The sequence below is a fragment of the Apostichopus japonicus genome, chromosome 4 (assembly GCF_037975245.1).
Source record: "Apostichopus japonicus isolate 1M-3 chromosome 4, ASM3797524v1, whole genome shotgun sequence".
Lineage (NCBI taxonomy): Eukaryota > Metazoa > Echinodermata > Holothuroidea > Aspidochirotida > Stichopodidae > Apostichopus > Apostichopus japonicus.
This window is the reverse complement of record NC_092564.1, coordinates 19,645,355-19,660,438: the sequence shown is the minus strand read 5'-3', so window position 1 is coordinate 19,660,438 and position 15,084 is coordinate 19,645,355. Positions and strand designations below refer to the sequence as shown.

The window sequence follows — 15,084 nt, the reverse complement described above, 5'->3', positions numbered from 1 at the left end:
GGGAAGGGGGGAAAAAAACAACATAATAACACAGAAACAACATCAAGAGGTTGGCTTAAAGGTTCCGCAGTAAAGATTACTTTAATAGCCAAGATTGAAAGCTACATTCATGATGCAAGATTGGCCTTCTTCTGAGATCAGAGAACTAGAGGCAAACATGTTTACTTCCCCCATACCTGCAAAACTAGGACCATGGACATGATGATCTCATCTGTTGGGCCAGCATGTAGGCCTACCCCCCTCCCCCTCCCCCAGAATAGGTTCTCAATTAACCTGAATGCGCTCCCTGATCAACATTAGTGTTGAGAAAATGCCAAAAAAATAGGCTAGTTCAGATCCCATCCGACCTTAAGTTCCATCGACATTATTGCATAATATTTTATTATGTTATTTTTTTTTTTTTTTAAATTGTACAATTTTCATAGAAACTGTGACTAAACATGGCCAAGCAGGTCAGAGAGTCTTGACAGACGTAGACTCTCATGAGCACACAAGCTGGTATTACGTACCCTGTCCAATAACTGTGAGTTCCCCCTATGACGCCATACTGTACCGTATACGACAACGATTGCCTCGGTAGGTAAGGGGCATCCCAGGTCAGGTCAATGGTGCTCCAAGTTTTGGAAACCGCTTGGACGTTGATAGGGACGTCAACCTCTACTGTGATTTCTTCTGGACAAAAAGATCAAATTGATGTTAATGAAGAAAAAAAGACAAGAAAAGAAGAGTGCAGTAATCTGGTTACACTGTGGTTTATGAGGACTAGGACTATTAAGTATGGTATGACTATTAAGAATGGTATGACTATTAAGTATGGTATGACTATTAAGTATGGTATGACTATTAAGTATGGTATCAATATTAAGTATGGTATGACTATTAAGTATGGTATGGTATGACTATTAAGTATTCAATTTTGTATGTATGCATATGTGTATATATATGTATTGTGGGTGGTGGGTTGGGGTGGGTGGGTTATACGTGTTGGGTTGGAATGTGGGTGGATATGAGTGTTACTGTTTCCTTGTATTGTCTCTTTATTTACTTATGGGAGCGCTCTACTAGACAAGCCCTCTGGATTTATTGGAGTGCTTTCACAATTTTCCCTGTTGTTGATATGTTTTGTCACTTAGTTAACTCCTCTGTACTATATTGTGAAGAAACAAATAAATGAAATGAAAAAATGAAATTAAGTATGGTATGACTATGAAGTCTGGTATGACTATGAAGTTAGGTATGACTATGAAGTTTGGTATGACTATAAAGTTTGGTATGATCTTTAAGTTTGATATGTCCATTAAGTCTGGTATGACTATTAAGTATGGTATGACTGTTAAGTATGCTACTGGCTATATAAAGTGCTGTGGCAGCTGCATAAATCCTCTTCAGCTAGGATGAGTCAATATCAAACAATAGGGATTACTTCTGAACACCTGCAGTACCTATTGTGCGTGACACTGCGAAGCACAATAGATCTGATCTATGTAGCCTTGCTGCCCCCACCCCCTCGGAATCCGACTTTTGACACAGTGCCAAAATTAATTTAACTGCATCCATACAAGGTATCACATCTATATGCCTTCAGCTCTGCTCTCACACATACCTCATAGATATTCCTGAGACATACAATGAAAACAAAAACACTGCACCTGAGATGAATATATGATTCCGTAGAGGGTTCATGGAATGTTTTTTTATCCCATCTTATCGCCATTTTATTCAGATCTCATCTGATATTAAACTTGGTCTCAAAAATTTCTCATACAAATCCCCGGCATTTCCTGCATGCAGCTCGGGTGGTCCACGAGACACGTGTCACTCGACGAGAGGACAGACGAAGTGAACGTTAGCTTCCTGAATTAGATCGATACATACATTAACCTCATTATTAAATTACACACACACTGCGCATGAAATCTAGACGTTGACATGGGCAATATGACACGAGAAGACGGTGTGAATCGGAGGAGATGTGAAGCATACCTTAAATGGAATAGGTGTCTGACTCACTGTGTTGAGAGATAACACTAGAACACCATTGAGGAGGGGGGGGGGAGGGGGGGAGGGTTTAGAGATGGATCCAAGATTTCTCACACCTATCGCTAGATTTTGAAGTCAGCAGTGTTAAAGAAATGTCTACACAAAACTCTGGTACATGTTCCCACTACATACCTGAAATATTTTGAGCAATATTAGATTTGCAGCTAATTTTTTGAGCGACAGAAAATGCTTTACCAGATCGAGGGGAGGCCCCTGGAGGACCACCCCTGGATCTTTGCCCCAGTTAGTCATTACTCACAAAGGAGCATTTTGGATACAACTATTTTGCATTTAAAGCAGAACTTGTTCTTTCCATACCTGGCATCTTAAACACTGATGTCGATGATGGACCTTCTCCGCACAGTCCGAAAGCATAGAACGTGACAGTGTACGTTTTACTCTGGCCTGGAAAGAAATTATAGGCAGAGGAGAGACATGTGTATAAAATGATTCTGAACAACTAATTCTACTCCTATTTCAAAATTACAACATCTACCTTCTGCAAACTAAAGCAGTTAGTTAGTTTTTGATTTACAAAACTGGTGAAAAGGATCTGATACAGAAAAGTCAACATTTTTGTTCATAAAGATGAGATCGTGAGCTATGTATTTTCCAAATGTCGTTAAATTTGTGGTAAAATGTGATGAGCTATTCACAAAAGGGAGTCTTTATCGTAACTTATGCCACATACTTGGCTTAATATGCGTGAGGTCCCTGTCCAGTAGCGAAACAGTAACTTTACTGTCACTGTTTCAGCATAAAGAATGTGAGTAACTCCATCTAACAGTTCAACTGAAACTGGGGGGTAAAAATATTATACAAATTTAGAATACGAGGATTAAGGGTTGTGGAGATAAACTCTGAGGGGGAGTAACAATGGGAGGTAAGAGTGATGGGGGTTAAAAAGGGATTAAGAGGGGATTATGTAGGGAAACCTGTGAATGTGGATAGAAAGGATGAGAGAGGATTGAGTGGGGAGTGGGAGGGGGAGGAAGAAAAGTGAGGGGGAGCTCCACTAGTTACATTCCAATTCCAAATAATGGAAAGGTCAATCAATTAAATATATATCTATACAGTGGTTAATATGTGATTCGCTCTCTTTGCATGTGATCTGTACTAGAACGAAACAAAGTTGGGAACAAAAAATGAGTAGAATTTCATTTTCTTTTTTTCAGGATTTCTTACAATAATTATGTTTCATTTGGTGACAAAACCTAGGGAAATGCCTTAATAGTTTGACATATTTCATTTCTACTGGGTTTATACGCAGTTGGTTTGCTATCATCACCATAAAGCGGTAAAACCACACGACCCACTCGGTTTGCTATCATCACCATAAACGGGTAACCACACCGCACCATCGGGTCAGGTTTTACTATGATTACCATAAAACAGTAACCACACCACCCGGTCAGGTTTTGCTATGATTACCATAAAACGGTAACCTCACCATCCCGTAGGGTTTGCTATGATTAAACTTTTGACCACACCACACGGTAGGGTTTGCTATGACTACCATAAAACGGTAACCATACCACCCGGTCGGCTTTTGCTATGATTACCATAAAACGGTGACCACATCACCTGATCAGTTTTTGCTATGATTACCATAAAACGGTGCCCACACCACCCGGTCGGGGTTTGCTATGATAATCACACTACACAGGCATACAGTTACGAGAGAGTGACCTCACCTGCATTAGATTTATTGTAAGACCTGGCACTGGCATCCAACAGTACAAAATCTATACGGTTTCCATCTACCCCTCGGAATATCATGAGCCTGAACCCTGTGATGACTTCACTCCGGAAATGCGTGGGATCCACCCAACTGAATGTCACAAACGTTGAATTCACAATATTGACCTTGACGGGTACAGCTTCTGGGGCTGAGTAGAAAACACAAAATTGTAGAAGAGAAAAAAATCTTATTAAACTATTCTTTTGCAGAATTATCTGGTAATTATATGGTCAAATTATTCTTGGCTAAGATTAGTTAAACCAAATACCCTTTTTACGTATCTTCTATTGTTTTGACGGAAAGCAATTTCATTCGGTGGTATCCCTGACAACAATTAATTGAAAAGTGATTGGTAGAGCTCTAACTTGATAACTTTAAGTCTAGTCCTACGATAAAATCTAGGATTTTGGAGGTTGTGGGTTGATGCCCTGGGCAGCCAAAAAGGTAGGGAGGGTTTTTTTCCCATCCAGAATTTTCATGCCTGAAAACAATCTTCCATACTCAAATCATAAAATACAACCCTTGCTCTCACATAAATATGTTGCTACTTAACATATTTATGTTCTGTATTCTATCCAATGAAAATGAAAGATGACACCACCTGCTTTAAAATTTTCAAAACACAGTTATGCAACAAATGAGTGTTATAGACATTAAAAACAAAAGCTGCAGCAACTGCAAATTCCTGTTCAGTCTGGATGAATCGATATATAAAACCATTAGGATTAACTCTGCAGCTTTGCGGTGTCTATATTGTGCGAACCTGCAGAATTGGAAAGATGATGTTCTACGCAGCCTGGCTGCATGATGCTGCAGCGCTTCAGCATCTGACCTTTGACCTGATTCTTTTAAACTACCCTGCTGCAACACCTGAAAGTAATCACTTAATGCTTGAACTTCAGACATTGAAAAATTCAGATATTGGGGAGGAAAAATACCCCTGCCCCCCCCCCCCAAAAAAACCTACCTGTGCAGTTTGTCTTGCTAGGGGTCATCCTGGGCAGTGGTTCAGAGAATGGCCCCTGGCCTACGTCTGTTTTAGCTGCTAATCGGACCAGGTATTCCAGCCCTGGATGTAGATTGTGGAAGGTGTAACTGGTCCTGTCCTGTTCCACCTCGTCACAACGGGCATCGATGTTGTCTGCCTCCTGATCGATGCAGGCGACAGTTTCGGTCAGAACTCCATTCTGATGTTCTGCATCCACACTCTTCCAAGTTACAGTTATACTGGTGGGAGTAGAGAACAGGTTGACAATCTCTGGTGCTGCCGTTGGAACTGTGTGAAAGTGGAAAAACATACAAATTATGCTCTTATTACAGAAATCTCAAAAATATTAACAACAAAAAAAGTCCTTCAGAGTTTTAGATTTTTGTTTTGTTTTTGTGGTTGTCATATTGAAACTCATGATCTCTTGTCATAGTTGGCTGTTTTGATACACCTGTGATTGGTCACCTTTGAGAAATAACAGACGTACATTACTGCACAATATGGTGTTCATTCAAGCCACAAATTTGAATGTCAAAGTACATAGTTAAACAGCGTAGTTGTTCCCCTGACTAGAAACAGTTGAACGAGTTCACTACAGACAAGAAAAAAGTAACTCGGGAGAAATTTTCTGTTGCATATTATTGAGTTCCAAAATCTGCTAAAAAAGAAACTGTCATAATGTTGTAATTCCATGCTTGCAGTCATGGATAAACAGCGAGGTGTTTACATCACAACGCTACGCCAAAGTATTGATGATATGCATTATGAATATATGCATTCAATATATTACTCAAGATTACAGAACTCCATAGCCATGTGTGTATCATTTACCTGTACATATAATCACACTGGTGTCCAAGCATAAAAGAAGAAATTATGTATCAGCTGCTGCATTTAGTAGCTTCTATAGTGTCACTCTGCACAAGCCATGTGATTACATTTACATTTAATGGCCGGGGATCTCCAGCAGTACACTAATTCAACAGAGGGCACTCTCGACATATCGGTCCATTCTAGTTGCAGTCTCTGAAATCATGGAGAATTCCTTTGAGGAATCTCTGAATTGGCAAAGTACAGGTCTGTGGTGCAATACCTATATCACACAAAGTATGACACATTCTAACTAACATATTTACATATGTTTTTTTTTCAACCACTCATAATTAGCACAGTTTTAGCAACAAAAGTTTGCCCACCGGTCGCTTTGGCAACTTCAGAACAACCAATCGAAAACCTTCTTTGAGGTGTTTTCAATCTTGTCCCCTAAACTGAGTTAAAAGCTTTTGAGCAGCAGTTAAAATTGTACCAGAGTCCCGATAATGGAGTATACTGGACTTATACCCTTTATTGAAGATGAGATCTTTTTAAACATATTTTCACAACTAGTATATATAGATCGAGATATTCTACCGCACAAGACAAAATCTTTCGAGATCCGTACATGGGATAGATCAGGCATAGTAGCAACCCCCAGCCATATCTAGGGCTCTGTTAGGACCAATTCGATAGAAACACTGATGATCCCCCATTGGACACAACTAAGAGATCTGTGTGTGTACCACCAGTGACCAGGGGGTCCCCCCCCCATTGTAGAAGTCTTCATTTCTTGATCATAGTGGTGAAGCCTGCAGCTACAAAGCCTATCTCAATTTATTCTACACTTTGGAAGTTGGCAAATGCCAACAAAGCTTACAAATGACCAGGGGAATTGGGTTTTTTTACCCCATTTTTTATTAATTTTATTTTTATTAAATTTATTATACATACATCTTTGTTCATTCATCCCTTTATTAAATCCGGTTCATTTTTAAAAATTTTTTATAATTATTTTATTATTATTTTATAATTTTTTTAAAATTATTATTTTTTTAAATATCATTTTCTATTGGGACATGACGGTTTATCACCGTAGTCCCCACCTACCAGATTCTGTTGTCTTGACGTAGACCGTGCTCAGCTTGGACAGGCCTCCAGGACCGTCAAACGCTACCCTCACGGAGATGGAGTAGTTGGCGTTGGGCCGTAGGCTACCGAGGGTCTCGTTCCACTGACTTCTCTCCTGGTACTCGATGTAGTGCGACAGCTCATCGCCATCTGAACAGCGAGAGAAATAAACCGAGAATGAATAACTTCTCACCGGTTGGTTGATATTATAAACATGGATGACAAAAGTCTTGGCTATATGAAGGGAATACTTTATAGTGCCATTGTTTTATTTTGTTGAAGAGAATGACGGATGATAAATCCCAAGGGTAATGATCCTGAAACCCTTGGCATAAAAAATGTCCAATTTCTACTACTATAACATGAATTAACAGCTATCCAGATCACCTTAAATTCTTTCTCGTGCTATATTGAATGCAATAGACACCAGCTCTGAATTCTAAATCTTTCCTACTCACTTTGGATATGCCCTAACTTTCCATTGACAGACTGAGCGCTGCAAAGAAATATGTTCGGTGAAACTTAAAACCACCCCTTCCCCTTCCCCACCACCACCCCCCCCCTTGCCCTGTCATGTAAGTGTTACATTCAGTAAACATGCTGCATGATGTAAGTTTTTGTTGATTTTCAAGTTAAAAAAAAAAAGAAAATGTGGTGTTGGATAATTCTTTGTTGAAATGTCAATTTATCATTTGCAAAACTTTTGTTCTTATAACCAGTGAAATATCTATCATTAAAAATTGGTTGCAGTTTGTTTTTGTAAATCCTTCCGTAAAGCCAAAAGAAACCGTAGCGACGTTTCACAGACTACTTTACCTGGTATAGATGCATAGTAAACAATGCAGCCATATATTATTATATTACTGTAACTCGGTAGGGTCCAACTCAGAGAAACAGAGTCACTGGCAATGGCTGTGCCTTGCAGATTTCTAACAAGATCCATCACTGTAGTAAAAGGCAGAAAGGACGGAAGTTTGTTGAGGAAATTAGGACAAAAATCAGAGAAGGGAATGTGGATTATGATATGTAGTATATGATAATAGTTTGTCTTATATACATCGCTTGAAAATAGTATGGACCCTTTATCGACCATTGAGTAGTAAAGAAAAAAATGCATAGATGTAAACAGAATAAACAAAACTGAACTAATGCTGCGGTAAACGGTCATTATACTGAATTAAACAATGTTCAGGATTATATTTGTAGATCGAGGCAAATATATCAATTATGCATAAATGATTACTGCGATTGATCTCCAATCTGAGTAACTATTACGAGAGATTTGTGGATGCAGTCCTAAGAAGGGTAATCATCAGCAATTGCTCACAAAGTATGCTAGAAAAGTCATTAAAAGGTGCAAGGTGCAAAGGTGCAAGGAAAAGTCATTAAAAGGTGCAAAAGTCATTAAAAGGTCACTGCATGCAAAGCTTGAGAAATGTCAACGTGTCACTCGAGCTAGCTAGTAAGATCAGCTAGTCCCATGATTACCACTTTTACTTCAATTATTACCTCTTTATACTTGTCCATAAGAATTAACATTAAGAATGTCTGGGCCGGGAAACATCTAGCAAACCAACAATTGGTCGGAAAGTTCTATCGACAAACTTTTACCAGAGTAATAGCTGCACACGTAAATAATGTGACTGTAGGACACTTATGATACCTGACCATCTCTTTCAATGACAATGTCTCAACTAATGAAAGGCGTGCAAACCATTTATTAGTGTTACAGATGTCTACCTATATATTTCACTGCGTATATCGAACCAACAAGTTGATGCCTTTGCCCCTGAATAGTGCATTTGTGAATTCGATAAAGTTCAAAGCAAAAGAGTCCAGATCTCCATGCCACATATCTAACAAACAGACCCCAAATATTCCATAGTTCATAGTACTTTTATGCAACCTTTTATGGCAGTAACAGGTTTTTTTTCAAATGAAAATACCCTCAACAATCACAGAGACCTAGCCAACATCTATCGTCTGTGGGGAGATCCAGACATTTTCCAGCGCAATACAGATACACTGGTACTTTATCAAATGAGCATGTCTGTTAACTTTGTAGCAGGCTCAGAAACGTGACTAGAATGATTACATGCTACAGTACTTGTAGCTGTCATTTGAAAATCCGCCCAAGTTTAGTAAGACTGCCCACTTCTTCACCTTTCAATGTTATTAGTCTGGAACGTTAGCATGCGAGTTACGTAATCAATTCGCCAAGCCTAGCAAAGGAAACCCGCTTGGAAATGTCACTTGCACAGCTCAAATTTCCCGCAATCTACAGCGAGGGCCTATTAAAATGCCCTGTGGCAGGTAAACTGTTATGGCAGTGGTATAAAAGGGCGCTTTTTCAAAATGTATGCAGTCCACTTCACTGATTTATGTATGAAAATTATATCCCTTTTCCATTTCTACAAAATGATGAGCTGAGTTTTTCAGTTATTTGAAAAACCGTTTGTTTAGAAATGAAGTGATCAAGGGAGGGAGGGGGGGAGAGAGTATTTTACTTATTGCAAAATATTCAAACACTGGAATTGGTGCAAACAGAATTGAAAAGAGGTTCCATTCTGTCCCGGACAGTTTGATTTGATTTTGCAGCTTTCTCAAATCCTCGTCACAAGTCCCACTGCCTTTCGAAATCTGACTAACTATTAAAGAAAAAGTTTTACCAATTTTTTAAGAATTTTTTTTATTGTGCTAAATCTCTGCGCCAATGTTGATGACTTGTAGAGTTCACCTATAGTCATTTTTTCACGGTGGCATGCCTTACAATCACATTGTTATACTAATGTCTCTCTTTCTTCCCCTTAGTCTGACTGTCAACTTTGTTCCTTGTACCTTTCCAGTACATGTAGGGTAAGAGTGATGATACCATGGCAACCATCCCATTCTTCGACATAGGGGGAACATATACACACACAACCTAACAAAACAAAACCTTGAATCCATAGTTGCCAGCCATTCAATGGCAACAAAGATCAGAGCTGATAATTTCTTACTGGTGGCAGTGAGCCAGATAGTTTAAAGGAGTCCACAAAAAACTAAAACAACAGATGATTCATGGATTAAAAATTCAAAAATCAAGAGCTGCAGAAATGATTACCCCGGAAGTCCAAAAAAAAAAGAAAAAAAGTGTCTTGATTCTAAGCACCTGTGGCAAAATTTGTCTTCATTTTTATTTATTTATTATTTATTATTTTTTTAATTTTTATTTATTTATTTATATCCTTAAAGGATCATGCAATTTTCAGGCTAAAAATGGATCATGGATAATTAATTTCCGGTGAAAGCATTAACGAATCTTGGAGAAAGAAAAAACAAAAACAAAATGAAAATTTAATTAAAAAAGATTATTTTCTTATAATTTGTCTTTATGTCCTTTTTTATCTTTCAGTCTACAGGTACAACGGCAATTAAAAACACTGTCAAAGATTCGTTGCTAAAAAAACTCACTCAACTAAATGGTACAAGTTTTCAAACAATCAATCTTTTACTATACAAAAGCTGCATAAGAGGATCAACATTTGAAAGGAAACCAAATGAACTTATAGCCATTCAGTTGTTTATGTTTATAATTTGATTAAAACAATTATAACCCCTCATTGCTCCATGCATTATTGAACTTATATTCATGAACTTATATTGAACTTCCCTGTACCACCCATCCATGCAACCAATTGAATCCGCATACCCGGAATCAAGATTTGGCCAGGGATGTAAAATCTTCAAACTTTTTGCATTTAACAGGATGCAACTGTTTTTTGTTTTTACTTCCTTGTTTCTTTCTGGATAGCAGACCCCAAGTTCAAACATACTCACAACTTGGCTGACCGATGCAAAATATTTATTAAACCAAATTAACACATATTTATTGAATGAACATCTCTCTTCTTTTTTTTTTAATACAGCCGCAACTTCTTCTCAAAAGAACCCAAATTTTTGGCAATCCTACAGATGCTAAAAATAATCAATGGGGATATCTAAATTCCCTGGATTTGATTGACTAATGGTCCCCTACCCATTATCTGCGATCATTGTATCTTCGTTCTACATGTGTGGACACAAATATCGTAACCCTTACTTACGCCTTATTGTCAAATAATTTCGAAATGAGTGCTTGTGATTGGACTATCATGTCATATTTGCATCATTCTTGTGATCACATATTTTATGAGTTTGGATAATGTAGGAATTTTATCAGAAACCTAGATCTCTAATACTGACAAGATTTTTCTATCTCACAATACGGTCCTTCTCTCCACATGTGAGAACTGGTAAGTAGAATATGCATATTTAATTAAAGTAATTTCTTCCATGCAAACTTGCCTTAATTTCAGTGGTTCCCTTTTGACCATGTGGTTTGGTTATAAAATGTTTGTGCTGCATATGTGTTAATCATTCATCTATCGTGCCAAAAGATGCCCGAGGTGTTTATCAATTTTCAAACAATCAATATTTTATACAAAAGCTGCATAACAGGATCAACATTTGAAAGGAAACCAGATGAACTTACAGCCATTCAGTTGTTATTGTTTATAATTTAATGAGAACAATCATAACCCCTCATTGCTCCATGCATTATTGAACTTATATTCATGAACTTATATTGAACTTCCCTGTTCCACCCATCCTTGCAGCAATTGAAACCGCATCCCCGAAATCAAGATTTGGTCAGGGATGCAAAATATTCAAACTTCTTGCATCCAGCAGGATGCAACTGTTCTTCTCTTTCCTTCCTTGTTTTTTTATTTTTGTTTTTTTTGTTAGTAAAATGTGAATTTTTACCACAGTCATTTCTTCCATGCAAACTTGCCTAAATATCTGCGGTTCTTTCTTGACCATGTGGTTTGGTCATAATTTTTTTTTGCAACATTTGCATTAATGCTTCGTCTATCGCCAAACGAAGCAATTGAAGCTCAAGTGTTTTTAATTAACATTGCATCAAAAGTTAATTATATACTATAAAGGGAAAGGAATGGGAACAGGTAGGGCATGGGCTGACTTGCCTATGAAAGATGGGGGAATCAGGGAAATGCAATCAACTTTTGAATAAAACTGCGTCGGGAAACTGTTAATGGTGACTAATTACAACAGGAGTGTATAATCTTGAGTTAATAAAAGTTGTGAGCATGCCTTAGGCCCATTATGGGCTTTGCTCTTGTGCCGTTGAGATCTACACATGAGGTTTCCTAACAACGTTTTATGGGCTCAAATTAAATTGACCATCCATCCAAAAGTGCAGTCTTTTCTTCTGCTGAGATTTTCTGGCTATAGACGCCTGTTTACGTGAAAATTTGGACCAACACAGAGCATAGGCATATAACATTTGCACAGACTGGCTTATGTTAGGGAGTCAAACCATACAGGCCTGCTGTGCATATTATCTGGTGACCAGTTTTATGGTGATAATTCCAGCTGTGCAAGTTGACAGTCGTGTCGTCGTCGTTGCATATTAGTTTTAGGTTACATTTTTTCCGAGCACATTTATAGGCCAATCACTATATGTATCTTTATGTCCTGCACAAGCCAATGCGCATTCAGGGGTCATTATAAAACCTAAGTACTGTGGGTGTTTCCTGTGGGGGAGGTTTAAAATGCCACAAGTTCATGGCTGACTGCAGGGACATTAAATGTTTTTGAGCTGCTATAATTGCGTCCTGGGTGCGCAAGCTTTAAAGACCCTAGTAACAACACTGCCACCCGATAAATGAATACTTCTTGTTTTGCACATCTTCAGAAAAACTAATGCATATTGTTTTGCAATGCATGCAGTGATTCTAATTTAATACTTCTACAACATTTTGTTGCAAAATAGGCCTTTTTCTTTCCATTTTGATAACTAAAAAAACTATTTAGATCAATCCCTGCATATGTATGTCTATCTTTAGGCCATGCAATGACAGGGAAGATTTTCTTACAAACAAGTAATGAAACTTTATCCAGTAGTAATATTAATACTAAATAGTAAAACTAAAATTTGTTCTACATTTAGTAATTTCTAACTTGCCTTCCTTTGTTTTTATATATATTTTTTTATAAGAATTCTGTGAAACACAATATAGCAAAACAGATCTGCAACTTATGGATCAGTATTGATAGTCAATATAATCTGTGTGGTAGGATGTAATCATATCAAACCCTAGCCTGGTTATAAACTTATCTGATCATATTAAGAATGCAAGAATTTTAGTGGAGCAGAATATATAGCAATTTCCAACAGAGGCAACATACTGGTATAGTTCTCATAATCTGTGCGGTATAGGACGAATGGTCATACAGCTATCACAGTTTAAAATGATCTGCGATGTTGAGCATTCATGTTGAGTAGTGGAATACAATATAGCAATCATCCGCAACAAGTGCTCCAGCCATACTGGTATATAGTCAAAATAATCAGCATAAAATGTAGACATGACAACCCTAACTTGGTGTATATATATATATGTATATATGTATATATATATATATATATTATATATATAATATATATAGATTTATATATATATATATATATATACATATATTATATATATATATATAATATATATAAATATATATATTATATATATATAATATATATAGATTTATATATATAGCTTTACATATATATATATATATTTATATATTATATATATATATATTATATATATAGATTTATATATATAGAGTTATATATATATATATAAACCCTTACTAGACAATGCACTACATTGTCTGCTCGACTCGATCATAGTAAGATAGAAAGGCCAAAATTGACACAAGGATATCGTTATCAGAGCTCTGTTAAAATCTGAAGATTTAAAATTTACAAAGTTTGACAGGTCTGAGTCAAGTCACCATGGTGATTGTTTCTGGGCTGACTTCAAATGTCACACAAGGAGAGGAACCACACAGAATTTGTCAAATTTTTTGGATGTTAAGGTACAGACATCTGTGTTTGTCATAGGGTTAACTGGTTCTACCGAGAAATATGACATAGTACACTGCTGCGTTAGCTAGTAGTTTGTTAACAGCCATTTTCACTTCCTTGTGCGATGATAAACAGCATCATCGTGTTTTTGTGAAAGCATTGTCCACGTTGCCAGCTCGTTCACATAGTACGATATAAAATGCACATAATAGAGAAGAAGCACAAACCACATTACTTCAACTGAAGTTCAAATAAACCAGTCAACCAGAAAGTTTGAAATTGAATGGAATTATTCCCTCGAGCCTTTACAGTGCAATCTTTATATAAACCGTTGTATATCCCCCTCTCGCTTAGATATTGCATCCCTGCCATCAGTTTATATATTTTACTATTTAGTAGTGCATGGAAGTTGACTTCAGTGAACTATACAAAATTAATTAAACTAAAACAGTGCTAAAATTATAACCAATCTCCGTTTTCTCCCCACCCCCACCCACCCAACTCTGTTGATTCAGATTAATACAATGAATCCTAACTGACTATCTCTTACTATTATTTAATATGTTTTATTAGCTTTCAGAACAAGCAGTTACAGTAGTAGAATACATGCCATCCACTGACAAAATGCTCAACAAACAAGGCAGGAACAGAATGTAGAACATACATACATACACACTCCTTTAAAAGTCCCCAAAGCCTTTCAAAATATTTATTACCTTGGTCATAATGAAAGGGGGGGACATTGTGCATTATGGAATGTACTGCATCCAAGCCCATGGTATGATGAGATTAGTTTCATGGGGTTAAAGGTCAACTTTAGACCAACCTTGCCAATGTAGCAACATTGTCAACAGAAAACTAAGGTAGGGAGATATATGATAGGCTGGCAGCTGTACAACTGAGTGGTCGTCTCCTGGCTCAGTACAAACAGTATACTGAGGGGGACAGCTGTGCATTATATAAATGCTTTTTGCTTTTCCAAAATATTGCCTGACATATATGTCTGCAATGTAGTTCTAATTTTTATCCATATTATGAATATGTTGTCAGGCATTTCATTTCGACAGATGTTTGCATTGATTTTTGTAAATCAAAATTAATTAAATAATATTCAATAAATAACTTAAAATAATATTCAATAAATAACTCCCATAATAATGCTGTTTAAGGTTGCAAGTAAAGTAAAGGAAATGACCAATAAAAAAAAAATTCTGTTTCAGAATATTTGCATCTGACTATATTTATTTATTTTTATGTTTATAACTTGCTATAATATTTATTTGTATTTATTTTATCTACATAAAGACAAATTAAACCTGAGGTGGAATAATTCAAGACCCTCACTTCTTGGGACTTTCATTTGCTTGGGTGGAAACAACTCCCAGAAGCATCTTATGTTAATTGCAGTCTTTGATTTGAGAATGATTTCTCATAAAAGTTGCAAGTAAAAATATTAAAAAT

The 15,084-nt window shown here is 36.9% G+C and overlaps 1 protein-coding gene across 2 annotated transcripts in view; it reads right to left on the bottom strand.

Annotated features, from left to right (window-relative positions):
- LOC139966738 (protogenin-like) overlaps positions 1 to 15,084 on the bottom strand; it is a 131,421-nt gene that overhangs the window by 15,357 nt on the left and 100,980 nt on the right. Inside the window, exons 7-12 of one of the 2 annotated variants that reach the window (XM_071970058.1) lie at positions 7,530 to 7,658; positions 6,693 to 6,863; positions 4,749 to 5,057; positions 3,735 to 3,929; positions 2,359 to 2,445; positions 510 to 669 (exon numbers count right to left, since the gene is read on the bottom strand). In XM_071970058.1, the coding sequence (XP_071826159.1) occupies positions 510 to 669; positions 2,359 to 2,445; positions 3,735 to 3,929; positions 4,749 to 5,057; positions 6,693 to 6,863; positions 7,530 to 7,658 (1,051 nt within the window). Of the gene's footprint in view, positions 1 to 509; positions 673 to 2,358; positions 2,446 to 3,734; positions 3,930 to 4,748; positions 5,058 to 6,692; positions 6,864 to 7,529; positions 7,659 to 15,084 lie in introns of both variants that reach the window. The other variant, XM_071970057.1, reaches the window with a different exon arrangement.